The sequence below is a fragment of the Leuciscus leuciscus genome, assembly GCF_965113295.1.
Source record: "Leuciscus leuciscus genome assembly, chromosome: 11".
NCBI classification, from domain to species: domain Eukaryota; kingdom Metazoa; phylum Chordata; class Actinopteri; order Cypriniformes; family Leuciscidae; genus Leuciscus; species Leuciscus leuciscus.
The window spans coordinates 22,731,805-22,754,109 of record NC_138735.1 but is presented as its reverse complement, the minus strand read 5'-3'; the positions used below and the strand labels follow the sequence as shown (position 1 = coordinate 22,754,109).

Genomic DNA, 22,305 nt, shown 5'->3' with positions numbered 1-22,305 from the left:
CACCACTTAAGGGGTTGATAACGTACAAACATCTTGCATGTTTTATATTTTTTCCATATTTAGCGCAGAGCATGGATCATTTGTCAGATTGATTTTTAAATCATATCAGTCCTGCAGTCCTGTTTGTGTCATTGATTTATGTTTTGAAATAGTTGGTACACACAGCTGGCCCTGGGTCATTAATATCCGTTACCGTTTATGTTTAGACAGAAATGAACAAACCTAACAAACACTCCGGTGGGTTTGTACACGGATGGCTTTAGTCACTAAAGAATGTAACCAAATGTGACGTGCAATGTGCTCAAAAAACGGATTGTGCCGTTTAAGTTTTCAACACGAATGCCTGTTGATCTAAACGCTTTGATGAATCTTGCCAAGAGATCAGAGACACGTGTGTGACTGTCTCACGCTGGTGTTTTGTCAAACAAAACACCCCCTTTTTTGATGAGCTCATCACGGGAGAGTGCTTAGAACATAAGAGGATTGTGCATCTGTTTGCGCTTCATTCAATAAGAAGTTGCTTTTAGTTTGTTAAATATAAACCATCAAAGATTGTAATCCAATGCCAATGATAGGCTCAGTACGACAGTCTTACATATGAGATTACTCTACAGTGATGACTCTGCAGATATGACTATCTCATTTCACAACGGTGTGGCATTCCTCAAAAATGTCTGTCATCCTGTTTTATCATCAGTGTAGTATAAGAAAAGAAAACAACACCAATGACTTTTTTTTTTTTTGGACTGAGATGCTAAAAACAGTTTTGGCTGCAGCCGCCCAGTTATTGACTGTGATGAGCTTGTGGGCATCAAGGGCGTCTGTTTAAAAAAAAATTAAAAAAAACGTACAAACAAGTCAACTTTATTTAAAGCACATAGTGTGATGTTATCCGATACAATCTAATGTAAGAAGCATTTGTGGCCTGTTTTGTTCTGTTTGACCAATATCATTTGCCGATATTCACGCCTTTCTACCTAAAGTCGCAATGAAATGTTAGAAGTGTGATCTTTTCTTCTGTATTGTGATGTGCATCTGAGTGAAACAGATTATCAATGCAAAAATGTAGGGGAGGGACTCAGTTCTAACTTTAACATTTCAAAACCATTCTGATCACAAAGAAACGTTTCCTTTTTGGAAACACTGAATTTAAATAAACACTTATTAAAGTTAAAATATATATAAATATAGAAAAATGTGCATTGTCCATTAACAACACTCTGAAGGCCCTTCACACCAAGGACGATAACTTTAACGATAAAGATATCGTTTTAAAATAAAAGCAGACTCCGCATCACAACTTAAGGACACGGTGGAATGATATTGTTGGAATTACTTTAAAAATATGTATTTTTCCAGCTGATGAAAGATAAAAACATTGACAGCCAATCAGAATCCATTCTCCTCAAAGAGCTTGAGCATTTAAAGTGGCAGACAAAACTGAAGCATGTTTATAACGAACAGAATGCTATCTGCGTTGGTGTGGACGCTAATACAGTAGTTCTTTGTGTGAATGGGCCTTAATAGTTATCATTATCTTTCTTGGTGTGAACGGACCTTGACGCTTAGCAGAAAGAACAGGTAGGCTATATTAATCAGCCAATCGGGTACAGTTAATGCCCGATACTGACAATCTAAGAATATCAACCAATCAATCAGCCTGCCGATATCTGAGTCTATTACAATTTATGAATTAATATAAGCCTGTCAGCCCATTTTTTGCAAACTATTTTGTATTATCATTGTGTGGAAACTCATATTTAGCCAATTAACAGACATTTCAACATTAATCTATACAATAATCAGTCGTAAAGAAACAATATCGGTCGATATGTAGCCTATTCAGAACTATTCAAGGTAATCCATAAAGGGAAACAGATCAAATGTAATGAGCAGTTTATGTTGCATTGTTAGGTCATAATAAACTAATATGCATAATGAAAAGAGCGTTCCTGCACATCCTTATGAAAATATGTAGCAAAAGCCACATCTGTAAAGAGAAACATAACGGACAGCTGGAGGAGAGCAGGAAACCTCAGAGGGAAATGAAATTCAGCTTTTAACTCTTCATGACATTTGAGCAACAGAGAAGAGAGGGGGAAAAACCATGCAAACGTGTCCACATCTTGAAATGATCAATCTTCTTTCTATAGTTATAATAGTGCGACGGACGCATCATGCAATAACTATCAATGATATCAGTTTCGTTTATGTTTTATATGACACATCAATTGCACAATGAGGTCAAGATCTAGCATAAAAATGAACGGACTTATCCCAAATATGTTGTACTCACCCATTTATGAACTTGTATACGCGGCGTGTTTGTCTAGGATGTTTTCAATGTAGAGAAGAAAAAAAGAAATCCGCTACTTTCGGAGATGCAGCACACTGGGTCGGAAATACCTCAAATAATCACTTAAAATGAAAGCGCAACGCGGCTTCTAAGCATATTTCTTACAAATGATCCTGCCCCTCATTAAAAAGAGCAAAAAAAGGCAGGGGCAACAATGCAAGAGGGGGGAAGAGATGATGTGAATGTTGCCCCAGCCGTAAGGCGCTTCACTACAGTTTTGCCTCCGTCGCTTAACGAACTCCAGCTTGCCATCACTGCGCTCACTCAGTGGCGCTCGTGAACCGAAAGTTCTCGCGAGAACTGGAAGGATGCGCTGTAATGGTCGAGGCCATTGAACGAGATTTTCCGCTTTTACACAAATAAATAGGCCTACCTGGGGCCTGCAAGTTGCAGGTAATTGTTTCTAAAAACATGTTTTTGTTTACTCAATACATATCATTATAGATCGTAATCACTGGGGTGTAACATATTTGGTTACTTTTAAAGAACTTTAAGTGTTTGAAACGAATGTAAACTGTAGGGAGACAGTATAGGGAGGTGTTTGGTTTAAACGTCAGAAAACGTAGGCCTATGCCAGATTTTAATGTAATATTCCCATATTTGTCATCTAAATAGCCTACTTATTCTTAAACGGTGTAAATTAATGTCAAATAGAGGGCTGTTGTTTCAACCTGTAAGACTTATAGCAAACATGGACACTTGGATTTACTTTTTAAATTATACTTAACTTACCTCAAAATGATTGTATCTCAAAAACTCACTCCTAGACCTATATAAAATGTTGTGCAATATGAACTGATGAGACCTTAACCATGTTAAATCAATAATTACAGATATGGTATATTATAGCATGGATTTAATTGTAAAATATAAGCCTACAAATGAGCCCTAAATGACTATTTTTAAAACAATAAATCCAAATACCCATTTGTTATCCTGCATGCGCTTGCAAATTCCCTGTTATGCTGATTCTAAAGTCACTACTGCCACCCTGTGGCCAGTATAGGATACAACCCGCAGTGCACTTATGAATTATTATTTTTTTGGCCATGCATCCTTAATTAATATTCAAATATAAAATAGTACTTTCCCCCCATACTTCTTGTCTTATATTCTGCTTGGCTTAAGTCAGTAAATTTGCTTTGGACTTTCTCCTGTTGTGCAGTAATGAGGCTTAACTGAGTGGATCTTTATAATAGCACTATTAATGCTGGAATGACTACTGATCACATAAACACACAGAGACAGAGGAATGTGCTTTAGACAGCAGAAAGTGCAGTCGGCTGCTGTGCAGTAATGGTGGAAACCAAGAGAGAACAGAGACACATGATAGCAACAGAACACAAATAAGGCAGAGAGAGATAGCAGGTGAAAGCATTGAAAGAGAAAGGAAAAGGTCTGCCATCAGAATGGTTTAGGCCTCAACACTTTTTTTTTTTTTTTTGCTACAATGTGCAAATTATGGAACCTTGTTTCTGCCAAGGAATGTAAAAAAAAAAAAAAAGTTTAGAGTTCTGATACAAACTCGCAATTCTGACTTTTTTCACTTGCGAGTTTATAAGTAGGCTATATGACTTTTCTCAGAAGTTATAAAGTCTGAAATGTGACATAAAAAAAGTCTGAATTGTGAGAAAAAAAGTCTGAATTGTGAGATACAAAGTCTGAATTGTGAGATAAAAAGTCGCAATTACCTTTTTTATACCATGGCGGAAACAAGTTTCCATTGCAAACTAAAGTAGACTTTACTTGGATATATTTTGTTTATCTAAGAGAACTTCACAGTCCAAATTTAGTATTGAAGCAAAACGGTTTAGTCCTAAATGGGTGCATTTTTTTTTACCCAATGCAAATAAAAGTGTGTGGGAAAAGTGTTGTTGGTGTGTGAAGAACACAGGATGAATTATTCTACAGTAGTTCTGAGTCAGACTCATTTGAACCTGTAGCTTTCTGATACCTTATGCTTACTGCCTCATTTATGCATATACATGTTTATACATTTGAAATATGACCTATTCTGTAAAAGCTTTTTAAAAATCTTAGAAAGAAAGGCTAAGACATTTTTTTTTTTCCTCTTTGGTCTTTTAATGACTGAAATAAATAATATTTCATTTGAAAGTCTAATTTCCTGAATTGAATGGATAAGAAGCAGTAATATAGGCTATATATATATATATATATAATTTAAGTTCAGTTTCCTGAACATGTCATGATTCAGTAGCCTATGTTTACGTTTAGCGTTCGGCACTCAGAGGAAGTGATGACTATGTATAGAAATAGATATGCATGGCCTTTTAGTCTATTATTAGGCCTAAAACCGTTTAGCCTCCAGGCATTCAGAAGAAGAGAGGAAGTTAAACCGCCTCACCTGCTTTCCAAATGATCCAGACGTCACTTGTTTAAATTGTGCCTTTTGGTGTTGAAAGGATTGCGAGAGAAGGAAATCTTTGTCTTGATTCTTGAACCTCATACAATACAATGGGAAGGAAAGAGAGAAACATTGTTAATGTACAACGCTCCCCAAATTAAACATACGTGTCTTGGTTTCACATATAAGTTAGTAGGCTAAATGATACAAGTAAAAATGTTTTTAAAATGTAGGAAACACTGAAATCTGCTACCGTGTTCTTTCATCTCAGTTCAGACGGTTAAATAAGCATACTAAGCAATGTCTTAGTGAAAATGTAAAAATACTCTTGTGATTACGGTCGTTATAGATAGAAAATATTATCAGCGCAGTACAAAAACAAAAAGACGTCAATTAGAAGTCATGTGTCCGTGTTGTTTATGATTGTTTTCTAAAATGTGTTACTTTTTTTGCACATGAATGTATTTTATAACCTTCTTTCAAACTCTTAAGAGGAAAAAAGAGTTGAATATCTTTCCAACATGAGATTCACCTCCGCCACTCTTATGACTGTTGAAACGTTTACAAACAATCTGTGGCCATGTGGCGTTTTGAGCACTCTGGTACTTGTAGTCACTTGCGCTTCTGCCGTCATTCTGTCAGCCTACATGAAGACTACATTTCCCAGAACTCCCTGCGTCATCAGCTGATTGCCGCTCGTGTTTTTCGGATGTGATGATGGCAATAAAGCACCCAGCGGACCGTTTTTTTCCTCAGACGTTCTTTTGGGTTCATTGCTGGAACAGAGATGACCGCCGAGGGGTAGACGAGCAGAGTTTTCATTTACTGATTTTCTGACTTTAAGTAGGCTACTTAAGAGACTTCCACAACAAAGTCTTCACTTTTTAAACTGGTGAGTTTATGCTTGTTATAATATTATAGGCCTAAAGTTGATTATATTCTATTCTGTTCTGTTCTATTCTATTATGTAACAGTTTTGTATCTATGATAATTTTAATTATATAGGTATGAAACTTATATTAACATATAAACATATTAATTGTAAAATGTATGTATTCGTAATGCATGTATTTATATAGCCTAAAGTCCCACGTAACCAATGCAAAAAAAGAAGAAAAAAAGAAAAAATACTATTTGTCTATTTTTATCTAAAATTCTTCATACCGCGGTAGGTTATCTATTTTTAACTGTGTTGAGAGAAAAAAAGGCATAACTGCGACACAAGATTTATGGAATTTTACTAAGTGTACAGCCTGCTATAAATATGTTTTTAAAAGCATATAAGTTGATGTAATTTAACTTAATAATTTAATTTCATTACGATTGAATTTAATCACAAATTGGAATGATTAATTTTGTCAGTCAACACGTGGTGGCAGGTCAATTTCTGAAGTATATTTTGTTGACGTTCCCCAAGTTCTTTGTTTTGATCCTCTGGTTGAATACGGAAGTGACCGCTAGGCGGCTGCAGTACCAGAAGAGCAGCATTCTGTTGTGTAAGGTGAATTCACCTGGGGCAATGAGAGGCCATTGTGAGACAAACAAAAGGTTGTCATGACAATGTCATTTTTGTAAATTAGGCATAGATTTGTACTTTTCTGATATAAAAAGTTCAAATGTCATTTAACTGTTATTAAAAAAGGTTTAATTCTTAATGTCTGTCATATGTTTGTCACATAACATTTACCAGCAACATGGCAACACTTTGTGTATGTTACTGCATGGTTGATCAGCTGCTCCTTTAGCTTTTGTACATTGAGCCTGAAAAGCTGTATAGGTTATAGTGTTAAGCTTATTTTCAGTTAATACAGCATATTTTTATATTGGGTTACAAAAGCAATGACTCAGAAATGTGTCTCATTGTAATTTCTATATGCTTATAACAAGTTAATGGATTTCCTGATTAAAATAATATTTCTCTTTTTCATTTCAGCTGAGGCATCATTTTCTTCTATTGTCTACAGGGCCTTTGGCCTCACTGGTCTAATAGCAATGGTACTTATTCTGGGCAGAAGACTGAACCGGGAGGACTCTGGAGTCCGTGAGTCTCCAGCAGTTAAGAGAAAGGTTCTGGAAATGGACAACAAGTCCGTCGGTAATCATGATGTGTTCGATTTCACCTCTGGCCCGTGCCACTCCGAGAGCATTCTGCAGATGTTTAATGAGTTCCGTGATGGCCGACTGTTCACGGACGTGGTGATCAGTGTGGAGGGTCGTGAGTTCCCATGCCACCGCGCCGTGTTGTCAGCTTGCAGCAGCTATTTCCGTGCAATGTTCTGCAACGACCTCCGTGAGAGCCGTGAGATGTTGGTGGAGATCAACGGCATCCGTGTCGAAGCCATGGACACCTTCCTACAGTACGTCTACACTGGACGTGCCCGCATCACCACAGACAATGTGCAATTCCTCTTTGAGACCTCCTGCCTCTTCCAGATCAGCACTCTCCGTGATGCCTGTGCCAAGTTCTTGGAGGACCAACTTGACCCCTGCAACTGCCTGGGCATCCAGCGTTTTGCCGACGCGCACTCCCTCAAGCAACTGGCCAGCCGCTGCCGTTCTTACGCGCTGCAGAGATTTGCCGACGTGGCCCAACATGAAGAATTCTTGGACTTACGTAAGGAAGAACTGGAGGAGTACATCGCTAGTGACGAGCTAGTCATTGGAAAGGAGGAGACGGTGTTTGAAGCAGTGGTTCGTTGGGTGTACTACGATGTGGACCACCGCAGAATCGTGCTCAAAGACCTTCTCAACCACGTCCGCCTGCCCCTGCTGCATCCGAATTATTTCGTACAGACGGTAGAAGGTGACCAATTGATCCAAAATGCCCCGGAGTGCTATCAGCTTCTGCACGAAGCCAGACGCTATCATGTGTTGGGCAACGAAATGATGTCGCCTAGAACTCGTCCTCGCAGGTATTTCTAGCAACATTTCTTGTGCTAATAATGTACTCCTATTCAAGCACCATATTAATCAAAGTCTCAGTCTTTACACACTAAATGCACCAAGCAGTTTAAACTGTGTAAAATGGACCACTGATTGCAGGAGAGAGAAGAGTATTTTATACCTCGCTTGAACTGTTTGTCTAGTTCACTCAAGTCACTATCAAAGAGTTTGTTTACTATGACTTGACTTCAAATTATTGGCTCCCCAGAAACATCAAGCAAATGGGAGTTTACTAGTTATTTGTAGTTGTCTAGCTTGGTTAAAAGTAAAACACGTTCTGCTATGTCCTTAAAGATCCCAGAGACTTCTGGAACCCTTTTCAGGAAGGCTACATTATAGATTCAGTCATCCTCGAAACACGAAGGCATGATTCAACAAGTAACTTGAAGGCTTGTTTTTTATAGCTTCGCACTCCATAATAGATCATTGGAAACCCAATGCTCTAATTTATGGATATGGAACAACCCGAGCCACATTGTAAGCACGTGAGATGGAGCAAGAAGAGACGGCCCCTTCAGGCCTACTGCATTGCAGCGCAAGCAAAAAAAAACTCTCAGCAGGGCTTGCCCGTACACATTCTTCCTTCACAAGCTTCATAACACACTAACACCTGAGTTTCAAAACATGTTCCTGTTGACCTGATCCTGCTTGCAGTGTGCGCTCTGTTTTTGTTATGTCTGGAGGAGCATGGGGTGAGAGAGCAGGGGGAGGGGGAATGCACAGTTCTGTTTTTCTCAGAGCCAAATGTATAGTGACCTGGAATCTGCCTGAACGTGATTCGCTGGAGGAACCACCAAAGTTACAGGGCTTATTTATTAACAGTCTCATTTAACTGCTTGAAGAACGGTGTAGCACAGTCATTAGGATAAATGAAGCCCAAGTCTCACGCAAACAGCTTAAACTGACAAAAGTGTGCTAAACGTCCATGCAAGACAATGCAAGGGTGCTTTGTTTTTTTAACTCCATGTACCTTTGTTATTCCTCGGTTTGATGAAAAAAGTTATAGCGTACTGTGTTAGAGTTTTCAGACGGGTGTCGGCTTACAGTTGGCAGAAAGTTGTAGTTCCACCTTCTGTTTCCAGGCAGATTTCCGATAGTTCTTAAATTTGAATTATGAGATAGCCTAGCTAGCTGACCATCACCAATTATTCTCAAGGAATTATGTGGGTGCGGCACATTTACAGTAATTACATCACGCATGAAAGACTGATCAGATTTTTCCATGTTTGCATGAATTGACTGGGCGACTTGCTCTATTCGTTCTAAGCTCTTTCCCCCAGAGAGGGTATTCAAAGTTCAACTCTAACTTTAGCATCTTCGCTTGAGCTTTCTCCAACCCCATGATCATTTACACAGAGAGCACAGTCTTCTAGGCAGAGGATTTCAGGGGAAAAATGGGGGAAGTTGGTTCTGGATTCCAGAATGTGTTTGCCTTCCGATTGGTTCTTTGAACAGAGCATGCATGTGCTCTGGGCACTAGTAGACAGTGATTTTTTTTTTTTTTTTCTGCTATTCTTAGAAACGGTTCTGTACTTTTCTCATTTCAGTGTCATTCAGTGAACAAATAGACTGAAAATGACAAGAAAACAAAATGTAAACAATGGGTTGTGCAGTACTAATAAATAGTATGACAAAATATGTGCTTGCGATGTGAACACTTTCTATTCTCTTTAATGTTACCAGGACTAAATGATATACATTTGTCCATGTGTCCAAGTTTGACATCCTGTCATGTCCCTGCAGGTCTACAGGATTCTCTGAGGTCATTGTGGTAGTCGGAGGATGTGAGAGAATGGGAGGTTTCAACCTGCCGTACACTGAGTGCTATGATCCTGTAACTGGGGAATGGAAATCCTTAGCCAAACTCCCAGAATTCACCAAGTCAGAGTATGCTGTGTGTGCCCTCAGGAACGACATTCTGGTCTCAGGTAATCTCGTATATTTGTAATAACATTCTTGAGCTCTAAATTGTTTTGTTGGCAATTGTTGTTAGACTTGACTTGGTTTTCTTCAGGTCTATCAAAGGCCTTGTTCCTTTTTCAATTGCCAGTAGCCTTTTGTTTACATCACATCCAGGAAGATTGCTAATGCTAGCATTATGAAGAGGGACATTCTCATTCTATCATTTGGTTGGATAAAATGTTTTCTAAATTTTAAATAAGTAAATCTTGTAAGTGCAAGATGAGTTATTAATATTTTTGGTCTAACATAGAAAAACTATAAATTTTGAATGCATATATCTGCTAATTTTGTCAGTTTTTAGTGGTGTATTAGCATTTAAATGACATTAAAGCTACAGTAACAGACATGGACAACAACTCACACAACTTGATTTTTGATTTTGTGAGGTCTTTAATATATGGATTACTAACTGTAAAATGAAAACATTATTTAGAAATATTTAATTGCTGTATTGTGGTCTTTATTTCTAAGGGTTGTTTTTATACGCCCTCCATCTGTCAATTGTCCGTATCCTCTGTCTTAATTTCTCAATTATTGTCAGTTTGATGGTTTAGTCTGCAGGGGTTTGTCAGACACAGCAGGGCGCCACGCATTACAGAGCAGCTCACTTTGAACAGCGAGCAGGTTCAGCAAAAAAAGACTGTGAGACATGATTAAAAGAGATCAGCTATCTCATGAGAAAATAGTGTTAGAGAGAGAGAGAGTGAAGGGTGAGTGAGGAGGCTAGAATCCTGAGCGATCAGTTTACATTCTGCATGTGCCAAGCGCTCACGTGTTTCCAAGAGAACAGATCTGCTAGTTAACGCCTCTCTCTCTCTCTCTCTCTCTCTCTCTCTCTCTCTCTCTCTCTCTCTCTCTCTCTCTCTCTCTCTCTCTCTCTCTCTCGTTTCAAACTCCTTTTAAGTTCAATCCATCCCCAAACATTTTGTTCTACTCCTCTTTTGAAGTTTGTTTAGTAAGCCAGGGCCAGGCAAGCTTTTCTACGATCTACTTACTATGATTTTGCGAAACACAGCCCTGGCCAGTTTCTCAACCAACTTCATGAGGTGCATCCTAAGATGCTTTTTAAACAGTAGCATACCGGATGCTTGTTGGTGGTTTTTTTTTCTTCACTATCTGGTGTAAGAGATGCATTTATTTTATACAAAACCCATTTCAAGCTTTAAGTATTAAAGGATTTTAAGATGATGAGAAACATAAATTCAGTCACAAACTTGTGACTGGTTGTGTATATGCAAATAATGAATTGCAGTTGATTCATTGCATTGCAAATTTGTTTTCATAAATATATGACTCATCTGGTCTAATTATGTTGCTTCACCGGAATTATCTCAGAACTGGGACATTTTCAATTGTGTTTTTTATTATTTACATAATGTGTTTATAATGAGATTAGATAAGAAACAAGTAACATTCACAAAGTGTGTCATGGGTTATTTACTTTTTCACATTGTTGAAAGGATTATAATCAGTGTGTGACGGCACATGCAAGAATGGTGGTGACCAATTGGTGCTGCAATTTCAGGGGGTAGAATCAACAGCAGGGATGTCTGGATGTACAACTCCCAGCTCAACATCTGGATCAGGGTTGCCTCCTTAAACAAGGGTCGCTGGAGACACAAAATGGCTGTTTTGTTAGGAAAGGTGAGTTGAACGACTTCCACACTCATACTATAACCAATAGCCCGCTAGATGCCCCTAACTGGAAACATGTGATGTGGGGAACACTCTTCTGGTAGATAACATGGAAAGGTTGCTTCACATGCCCTCAACTATGAACAAAAATATACAAGTACTCAAAAGTGGATAAACTTGAACAAGACTAGATTTATTATCAGTTGACTTGTAGCAAGGATAAACATTGTTTGTGCTAACCACAATGTGTTGTGTTTTGTGAATTATTGGCTGCTGAGAGCATGACACCATCAAGCCATTCAAGAGACATTTAGAAACCAATAATAAACCAATACATGTTTAACTTTTAAGGGCATTTTGTTGGCTTTTGCTGCCTTTTCAATGAGTCCCATTAATAAAGTCTTGGCTCTAGTCATGCCACAGGAAGAAGACATTGATTTCCTATTTTGATGATGGCCTGTGGTTTACATACCTCTAACCATGATGAATATTTCCCACATATAGAAATGGGTGCTGGGGTATCTTCTTTATCCATATTTAGTTTCCAAACATGTTCCCACCCTTATAATTGATTGCCTGCTTGTCATTTACTGCTCTTTGTCTTGTAGTCAGTTCCACTTTCAAAGCCTCAATATGTCCTTTTCCTGCTTGTAACTTGTTTTCATTAAACAATGACTTAATTAATTTTTAACTTCTCCCATAGAACTGGTTTGCTTACACTGCATTTTTTTTTAATAATCAGTAACTGAATGTGAACTGATCAGTTATATGAATCATTAAATAAGGGCGCTGTCAAAAGAGTTTGGATCTGTATACGTCACTTGATATTGCATCACTCATGAGGCTGTTTTCAACATTTATTAACGAATGTAATCAGCTCCAGAAATCTGATTTACTTTGGCAGGGGGTTAAATAGTTTTGTTCTGTCCTGTTTGCGAAAGATCTGATTCATTTTATGTAATCGGTGAGGAACCGGCTCAAAAGTGTCTTGTTGTTATCGAATGAACTAAGCCAACAAAAGCTACTTGTGCAATCACTAATTAACATGCACTGCAAGTTATAGCCAGCTGTCTGCATGAACGCCTTTTTCTCTTGCTTTTTTTGTTTTGATGCTTTGTATTGTGGCTTGTTCAGATATTTCCCCCCAGCTTCCTGTCTCTGGGTGTCTGCTATAGTCTCTCCAACTCTTTGTGTTTCAGGCCCATGCTAGTTTTGGACTCAAAACTCATTTGACCCCAAAAGATCATTTGGGTTTGTTTTTGAGCAGCAACTCCTTCAGACATATGGATTGTTTGACTGCAGTTGGATTTATTGGTTGTGAAAGATTCATGACTGACAGATAGAATCTAATCAACTGAAGTCACAACACTGAGGCTTGAAAAATGAAATGCATGACTACAGGGTTAAGCTGCAGTAATCTGATGTGAGCCATGCTGACACTGGTTAGATATACTGTTTGTGATTATTGTGTATGCAAGTGTGTGATATAAAATTATGATTAACATTTAAATGAGAAAGAATGACTCGCATTCTCAGCATATATTAGCCTTTTACTTACGCACACACTGAACAGGAAATCTAATTCCTCTGAAGACATTTTATAATTCCTTATAGCTGTTTGTTGATATACATCTTATCAGTCCCAGGGATGATAGGACCGTCTCAATAATATCCGATTCTGAATAAAGAGCTCATCAGAAAGCACATTGCTTTGTTTTTCGTAAGTTGCCCCTCTTTGTTCGACCACGTTCGTGCGCCAACACTGGTTCAACCGGTTTTCATGGTTGTTCCATTAAGGGAAACATGTTTACCTTCTTCTTTTTAACAGTATTGAGCCACGAGACGGGAGAAGGAGACAAACTCTTCAGGGGTTTTGCGTTCCACGTGTCTTCATTTGAGAGTGAGCGAGAAATTCCTCAATCTCTTCAAGGACTTACACAAACAAGAGTGATTGAGTGCTGCGTTACAACACAGAACTGTCAACGATTTGCACTCAGAGAGGTCATGTTTTTGCAGCGGAGATGTTTTGATTGCATTTGTTTGATGCTGTCAATAAGTCTTACATCAATTGTGATTAATTACCAGGTTATACAAATACGGTGGTTTTTAACAGTCTTAAATTATTTAAGTTGAACCTGATTTGCACACATCAATTTCCACCCGTTACCCCTAATTTGCATGTAACACCTTTAGTGTTTCTGCCGACTTATTCGATAAGGGCATGTCTGTTTATGTTTTGACATCAAAACAAGAGAAACCCTGAAGTGTAAAGGGTTTCTTGCATTTTCAGGTTTTTGTAATGAGCTGATTTTTGTGGCTGAAAATCTTGGAAGGAAAAAAACATATATAAATATATTTAAATACTAATGGAAAGGTTAGTTTAAGTTTTTAAATGTCAAAGGGTATAACCCCATAAATATTCAATTAATAATTCATTCAGTATATTTATTTAAAAGAAAAATGCCTTTTACCTTAAATATTTGAATTCCTTTTATTTTTATTTTTTATAATGAACAAAGACTTTATTTTAACTTACAATCACTGTATCGTCAAAACTGTAGTTTCATTCAAAATCGCATACTGTCTAATGGCGAAAAAACTTCACGACCATTTAAAAGTATGTTCTGTATGGTATGAATGTTTAGTTTGAATGAAATTCGGATGCACTAAAACTACACGTGATTCAGTTGTTTCGCTTCACTGTCATTCACGACTTCTTTCCTGTGGCCTCATGGGACAGTAAAGCGTCCTTTGGATGCGCACTTAAGGATCTCGGCTGAAGAAGTAGGTCATCTGGGTATTTTCCACTGATTTACAAATACTATGAATTCAGACGTACTACTCATTTCTTGTACTGCTTTTCACCTACTAGAAAGTAGGCATACATAGGATGCACTGGAAATCTTGGAAGTAGTCAAGGAAATTGACATTCAGAACTTTTACATTTGTGTTTTTAAAGACTGTCTTATCTTCATCTCTGACATCCATATTTGTCATTGACCCTGCTAGGAAAAGTTACTTAAAGTAAACCTGCCTCTGGCTACTCAAGAGTAAACCACGAGATTCTAACCGCTGGCACAGTCAGAAGTGATATGTTCACCTCATGACTATTTTTAATGTGAACTCAGTTAAATTTCCACAAAATGGATATTTGTCATCATTGTTTCTGGACCAGGTTTGTTCAGTCCACTTGTGCAATAAAACGCAGGTATAATCAGATTTGTCATGTTGCTAATGCAGTGGTAGCCTCGAGGCTTGTGCGTGTGTCTGTAACGATCCTTTTGTCACTAAATCAATTTGAGAATCATGAAATAAAAGGGTAAACAGTAGTTCTTGTTTGGCAAGATCCACACGCTTTGGCTCACCTCCAGATTGTTTCATCCACGGAAACGTCATGTGTACATTTCAAAACAGACAAAAACAGTTTGAGCTTACCTACATTACGCAACACTATAATGGTGTATTGTGTACAGAGTCATCACTTAAATGTAACATCTCGTTGTGTTTTGTTCTACAGGTGTATGCCGTTGGTGGATATGACGGACAGTCACGTCTCAGCAGCGTCGAATGCTACGACTCTTTCTCAAACCGCTGGACAGAAGTGGCACCCATGAAGGAGGCTGTCAGCTCGCCAGCCGTCATCAGCTGTGTCAATAAACTGTTTGTGATTGGAGGAGGACCCGATGACAACACATGCTCAGATAAGGTTTGTTGAAGAGTCTGACGCATGTTTTTGAGGAGTAGGAGTCTTTGAAACCACCCTGTTGTTATCTCTGCATGTCATTGTGTATTTACTGCATGTAAACATGACATTTATTTTTGGGTCACGCACGGGTGTGACATGCTTTATTTTCCAGTGTAGTGATGTTGGCATTTCTCTGAACAGTGCAGTGGACCATAAACCCAGCCGCTGTAAATAAAACAGATCTTGATTATATAGTTTTACTTGAGAAATGGGCGATGTCTTTATTTGTATTCCAGTGCTGTTACTATAGTAAATCCTTATAATTCATGTCTCATTGAAGTCTGTTAGTTATCACTTGGGACAGTTAAAGGGACAGTTCGCACAAAAATGGAAATGATGTCATAATTTAGTTGTACTCGTGTCATTCAAAACCAAAATGACTGGATATTTTGAGACTTTCTTTTGTACAAATTTTATTGAATGGACAAAAACAACATTCTTAATTAAGTTGCTTATCTTATTTGGTGTTCCACTGGAAAAAGAAAAGACATACAGGTTTGTCATATAGCTTTTATTTTTATATTTTCCGTTTTATTTTAGTATTTTAGTTTGTTTTATTATTTATTATTATTATTAAATTTTGTTATGTGCTTTTGTCATTTTAAAACTTTAACTTCAACTTTTATTATGACCGCCGCTAGCGTAGCTAGCGAAAGCGGTCATATAGGGATTGTCAAAGTTTTTTTTTTTTTTTTTTTTCGTCACCTTACTGAATTTTTCGTCAACGATACCAGGGACACCGAAGCACCGGGGAACATGAAATTTGGTGGGCATGTAGCCCCACTAGACTTCTAAGGAAAAATTTCGTTTGGTCCCCGGGGGCCACTCCCCCCCCGCGCTGGGCCCCCCCAAACCCCCAAAAATGCAGTTTTTCCTAAATAACTACCTGAACCGTGGCACCGAGGATGACGACATTTTTATGGTATGTTGGTCTACTAGACTTTTACGGAAAAATTTCGTTTGGTCCGCGGGGGCCACTTCCCCCTCCGCGCTGGGGCCCCCTTAAATTTTTCGTCAACGATACCAGGGACACCGAAACACCGGGGAACATGAAATTTGGTGGGCATGTAGCCCCACTAGACTTCTAAGGAAAAATTTCGTTTGGTCCTCGGGGGCCACTCCCCCCCCGCGCTGGGCCCCCCCAAACCCCCAAAAATGCAGTTTTTCCTAAATAACTACCTGAACCGTGGCACCGAGGATGAAGACATTTTTGTGGTATGTTGGTCTACTAGACTTTTACGGAAAAATTTCATTTGGTCCCCGGGGGCCACTTCCCCCCCCGCGCTGGGGCCCCCGTAAATTTTTCGTCAACCATACCAGGGACACCGAAACACCGAGGAACATGAAATTTGGTGGGCATGTAGCCCCACTAGACTTCTAAGGAAAAATTTCGTTTGGTCCCCGGGGGCCACTCCCCCCCCCGCGCTGGGCCCCCCCAAACCCCCAAAAATGCAGTTTTTCCTAAATAACTACCTGAACCGTGGCACCGAGGATGAAGACATTTTTATGGTATGTTGCTCTTAAGGGCCCACATCAACCTAGCCCATAATCACTCATTTGTGATTTGCGCCCCTCCCATAAAAAATGAAAATGCAATATTATTCTGCTTTAATCGCCCCTATCTTCAGTGGAGATGTTCAGAACTGCACCATATTTCATGTGTATGATTAACTTGACATCCTCTGGGGGTATCCTCTGCTAAGTTTTGTAGAATTTCATCCATGGGGGGGTATAAAATAAATTCATTTATGTGCACATTTAGTGACTGTACACTCATCGGCCTGTAGATGGTGCTGTTGAGCGAAGGGTTGCTGGTTTAGGATGATACTGTCACACACACACATGCAGGAATACAAACAAACGCAAGCATGCACACACACTGACATCCACACGCACAGACACACACCCATACACACACATACAAATCCACATGCACAGACACACTCACACAAACACACACGCGCACACATGTACGCACACATACATACACGCACAGACACACACACACACACACACACACACACACACACACACAGACACAGACACAGACACAGACACACACATACACAAACACACACACATACACACACATACACACACACACACACACACACAGACAGACATGCACATACTATTACTTTTTTTAGGTATATACATAAACACGCAATACAGCCAAATTACTCCACGTCATTTATTTTTGTGGAAAGCCAGTGCAGGCCTGAGCGGCGGTCATATTTTGTACCGCGATGCGGTACATCTAGTTAATTTTTTTTTTTATTTAATCCAATTTTTTTTTGTTGTATTTTATTTCAGCTTTTTTTCAATTAATAAAAAGGATTTCTAATAGTTTTAGGGTTTAGTTTAACAATAACAACACTGCTTTAAACTCAAGCTGAATAACTTATCAATATATAATTGAGTTGAACCAGAGGTCATTCTACGTTTAAATACGTTCTGCTCACGAATGACAGGATGTTTAAGTATACAAAGCCCCTACAATGGTAACTACGACATTGTGTGTGACCAAAATGGCATCAATCGCCTAAACCTTTACCAGTTTACCAGCTGTTAGATTCCCCCTTTGTTACATGATGGCAGCTTGTTTACTCTTACACTGTAGTTAGAAAGAGTTTGTCCTTCATCACGGCCTGACTTTGCGTTAGCTGAACAATAGATGGAAGATGCATTGAATGTGTTGCCCGCTGCCCCCTAATGGAGATCAACAGTTACGACCATTTGACCTGGATCTGTCAGCCCTCTCTGATACATTCTCCAGGTGTCTCTCTGGAGAGAAACACTCAGCCGCAGATATTTTCTTGGATTTCCTTAATGCATTTCACTGCGATTCAGTGCAGGTCATATGATTAGTTCTGAACTAGCTGACCTTTAATTCCCAAATAAAACTTCTTTGGACCCTCAATTCCACAATTGTACAGCTTGACGCTGTGTTTTTTAAATTTGTTTTGATGGTTGATTTGAATATTGAAGGAAACGTCCTCAGAGAATTGCATAACGTTGGAGAATTTCCTGCTTCCTTAAAAGGAAGTTCTGATGATAACTAATGTTGGCGCATATCTCAACTCTGATTGGGCAAAGCATTATATGTCATGTTGTGTGTTTAATTTGACTACTATCGTTGTCATAGTCCCGTTTCTGGTGGTGGTGGCGCAGTGGATAAGACACATGCCTTTGGTGTGAGAGACCCGGGTTTGAATCCACTGTGAGACACCAATGTGTCCCTGAGCAAGACACTTAACCCCTAGTTGCTCCAGAGGCGTGCGACCTCTGACATATATAGCAATTGTAAGTCGCTCTGGATAAAAGCGTCAGCTAAATGAATAAATGTAAATGTAAATGTAAATGTTTCTATCCTATTAGTCTTCCAGATCATTTGTGCCCAGAGCATTCTCTTGCACAAGTGTCTGCTATTTCTAAAATGTGTGAAGCCCCTATAATACCTTCCCGTCCACTATTACATACTCCACACAGAGAGGGAGATAGAAATTCACCCAGGCTTTTCTCAGGAGATATTGTGTCTGTGCGCGATTGTTTCCTTTTTATCAGGACACAAGATCAAGGAGTACTGTTTTTGTGAGTTCGTATCCCTCCAGGGTGGTTTCATAATTTTAAGATCACAAAAATCTGTGAAGTTGTTATCAACACCCTCCTTTCAAGTATGGCAGGGGGATTGATGTATGTTTGCGGTTGCGACTGTTTTGCAGCCTGAGGAGGCAGGCTTGAATAAGACTGTTGAATAGTTAATTACCAGTTGTATAGTTCATTCCTTAAGTGAATAAAAAAATGTAACATCACTGTGTGTGTTTGCCCTCAGGTTCAGTGCTATGACCCTGAGTCCGACTCCTGGTTGCTAAGGGCCAACATCCCCATCGCTAAGCGCTGCATCACAGCCGTATCACTGAACAATCTCATCTATGTTGCTGGAGGCCTGACCAAATCCATCTACTGCTATGACCCCAGTGAAGATTACTGGATGCATGTGGTCCACACTTTCAGCAAACAGGTACTGACTGCAGTGAAGTTACGAAATGCTACAGAGCGCAAAGTGACTTGGCTTTAGAAGTGTTTTTCTTTTCTCTGTTAGAGAATAAAAAGTTCAATAAAGTGTTCTAAGACTTGAACTAAACAAACCAGCTTCAACACGAATCACAACATTACAAACTATAATTTGAAGCCATAAAAAAAGAAAGAATAACAATTGATGTATCAAATGAAATTTGTAATAAATTAATAATTAATCATAAATAACAGTGAAAACTAAAATACCACATACATTTTTTATTTTTGTGTGTGAAATATACATATATTGCTTTTGTTTCTCTATTGTCACTTTGGATAAAAGCATTATATAAGCATTATATATATATATATATATATATATATATATATATATATATAACAACTTATATACACATACATTTTAACAATTATTTACAAAATATAAATAATATACAAATATATCAATTGTTTTAGAGTGTAGGGAGAATGACGTGATTTAGTCATTTACAATACCATTGATTCCCGTTTTTGATAGTAACAGCAACATTCCTAATTGTTAAGTATTGTGAGTAGTGTAGTTATTCATCGGGAAAACAGTAAATTTAAAAATATCGAAATCACACTGACTTACAGCATCTACAGAAGTATATATGAGTCCCTTAACCACCTTAGATCTTGTCTTGAAATGCACTATTGAAACCCATCTGTTGCACTCAGTTGACACATTGTGTAAACAGACCCGCATGTTTATGTTTTTCAGGAAAGTTGCGGTATGTCGGTATGTAACGGCAAGATCTATATCCTGGGTGGCCGTGGTGAAAACGGCGAGGCGTCAGACACCATCCTGTGCTACGACCCGTCCACAGGCATCATCACGGGCGTGGCCGCCATGCCCCGCCCCATTTCTTATCACGGCTGCGTCACCATTCACCGCTACAATGAGAAGTTCTACCAGTCATGATACTAAACAGCTCACTCACAACAGGGACGCAGATAAACTGAGCTTTATTATAGAAAACGGATCATTACGACAGGTAAGGTAGAGAAGTACGGTTTGTCCCAACCCCCCTCAGTTCACAAGCTTTGAAAGCTGTCCGTTAAACTGACAAATACAAAACGCTAACTGTTTTACATACTACCATCAGGAATCAGTTTGACTGAATTGATTCACGGCTGTGAATTCTAGCTAGTCTCTGATCTCCCGTTCTCATTGATCTGGGTCTTCCCCTCGGGTTAAACTCTATAGTTTTTTTTTTTTACTATTTTTTTCCACTTTATTATTATTAATATTGAATTTTCTTTTGTATTTTAATGTATGGTGTCAGTGGTTGTTTAAAATGGGTGAATGGTGGGATTTATGTGCGACTGGTCGAGAGAGTGTTCAGTTGTGATGGATTTGTGTATATATAAGTGTGTTTGAAAAGATTCAGGCAGATGTTTGTGAGACACAGAATATGCAGGAACCACTTTTTGTTAAGCTCCCATGTCTAATGGGTATATAGTAAACAAAAATCCATCAGGCACCAAAAAGTATAGGGTTTCTTTTAATATTGCTTTATGTATGCATGTTTTCTAGTGATTATAATTATTTTCTGTATTTTGTACTAGAAATTGCGGCAATCATGACATTTATTGAAAAAAAAAAAAACATGTTTAGAAATATTCTGTCTAAACTTTTCTAGTAATGCCAGCCATATGAAGCATTACAATGTGAGTCGATTAGCCTATGTTTATTCTGTTTCATTTAGTATATGGGAAAACATGATTTCTTGCATATAATGTAGAATACAATCAGGAATGTCTTGTTTATAAGTGAATCATTATGTGCTTTCACTTTGTAAGTTATTTATTCTTGATCGAAGTCCAAAAGCCCCAACCAGGCACTTAAGTTTTAATATTTCTCAGTGTTCCGGATGTAAATATGATCCTTCTTCAGGTTTACTGTATCAGTAAGTGTTTGCAATGTTGATGCATCAGGCCAAAAGGCCAGTTCACACTCTCAGCTCCTATAAAACTCTTCCTTTTTTTGTTCTTACAGTAATCTGAGCTCAGTATTTGTGCATGCAGTTCAGTGATGTAGCAGCAAAAGATTGTGTGTTTGTGTGCCAGGGATTCTAAGACTAGTGATGTCAGCTTTGTTGCCTGCTTTTGGTTAGAAGTATTGTTTAGATTTTTCAGCTGCAAGACCAGAACAACACATTGTTCATTTTACTCTGGGAATTTTACAATGCAACTGAAAGACAGAGATGAAACCCTGCGCACAAATGCGACAACACGTGGCCTTTCTTTAACCTTTTTTGGTGTGTAGTTTTACGACTTTGTGTAAATAAATGTATAGACTAGTTGATGTGAGTTTGGTGTCTTTTGGTGAGTGCTATATAGGCTTGCTTTTTCTGATAACTTTCAGTTGCTAAAAGCCATAGACACAATGAGTGTTTTTTATTATTATTATTATTATTATTTTACAAATGTTTCTTTTTGAATGAGTCACTATAGGGTATTGAATTATATGTGCATGCCAAAAACTTGTATGTCAAAAAAATTAAAATAAAAAATATGGCAAGAATGTGGCTTAAGCGCTGATTACAGCAATGGTTCTGCAGAAAAAAATGCCAATTTAAGAAGATATTACTTATAAGTGTGTTAAAAGAAATTACAATTTTGTGCCTTTGTGGTGGAATGATACACATTTGACATCTCGCCAAAGATGTGTGATTGTTTTTTTCTGTAAATTCCAGCACAATATTGTAGAAATGTTTAAAACTGTCGCTAAAATGTTCTTGTTCTAAGTAACTGAAATATACAAGAGCTTAATGTGGTGTATATGCATACATTTTCCTTAATAAAGCAATTTTTAGTATGGATTTGTAAACTATATTTGTTTTGTTTTTTCTTTATTGGACCTTGAATTTCTATGAAACCACCATCTCACACTACTAACATTGTAATCAAAATTATTCAACCCCCATTGCAAATCAGGTTTATTGGCAAAATGTACAGACTTCCAGCTGTTTGCAATGAACAAATCAAACAAAAGTAATTGAAATGGCTCAACACAACAAACGTTCAAGTGGTTTCCCCAAATTTGAATGACTTCTGCAGTCTCAAAATTATTCAACCCCCTGAATAGAATCCCTCACACCAGCACAAATCTGTAAAACAGATGTTTCACACACAACTGATGCAACTGATCATTAGTTGCACCAGGTGTTCTTGAGCTAGAACACATGAAATATCTAAACTGGCTAGGTTTGTTGAGTGTTACTTTGACTGAATGTTAGA

General features: G+C 38.2%; 2 protein-coding genes across 4 annotated transcripts in view; one reads left to right on the top strand and one right to left on the bottom strand.

The window, feature by feature from the left end:
- sh3kbp1 (SH3-domain kinase binding protein 1) overlaps positions 1–2,626 on the bottom strand; it is a 46,166-nt gene extending 43,540 nt beyond the window's left edge. For 2 of the 3 annotated variants that reach the window (XM_082183349.1, XM_082183351.1), the window contains exon 1: positions 2,297–2,625. In XM_082183349.1, the coding sequence (XP_082039475.1) occupies positions 2,297–2,300 (4 nt within the window). In that variant the 5' untranslated portion in view covers positions 2,301–2,625. Of the gene's footprint in view, positions 1–2,296 lie in introns of all 3 variants that reach the window. The other variant, XM_082183350.1, reaches the window with a different exon arrangement.
- A 2,799-nt stretch (positions 2,627–5,425) lies between these two features.
- Positions 5,426–21,898, top strand: klhl24b (kelch-like family member 24b). Its single transcript, XM_082183352.1, has 7 exons — positions 5,426–5,613; positions 6,655–7,633; positions 9,408–9,592; positions 11,152–11,270; positions 14,779–14,967; positions 18,839–19,027; positions 19,784–21,898. Exons 2-7 carry the CDS (start codon positions 6,714–6,716, stop codon positions 19,982–19,984), a joined length of 1,803 nt encoding a protein of 600 aa, XP_082039478.1. The 5' UTR covers positions 5,426–5,613; positions 6,655–6,713; the 3' UTR covers positions 19,985–21,898.
- The last annotated feature ends 407 nt before the right edge of the window (positions 21,899–22,305 follow it).

Excerpts from the sequence above, each read along its gene's own strand:
- klhl24b (XM_082183352.1), top strand. The coding sequence starts at position 6,714 with ATGGTACTTATTCTGGGCAGAAGACTGAACCGGGAGGACTCTGGAGTC. Across the intron at positions 7,634-9,407 it reads CCTAGAACTCGTCCTCGCAG|GTCTACAGGATTCTCTGAGG; the intron begins GTATTTCTAGCA and ends ATGTCCCTGCAG. Across the intron at positions 11,271-14,778 it reads TGGCTGTTTTGTTAGGAAAG|GTGTATGCCGTTGGTGGATA; the intron begins GTGAGTTGAACG and ends TTTGTTCTACAG.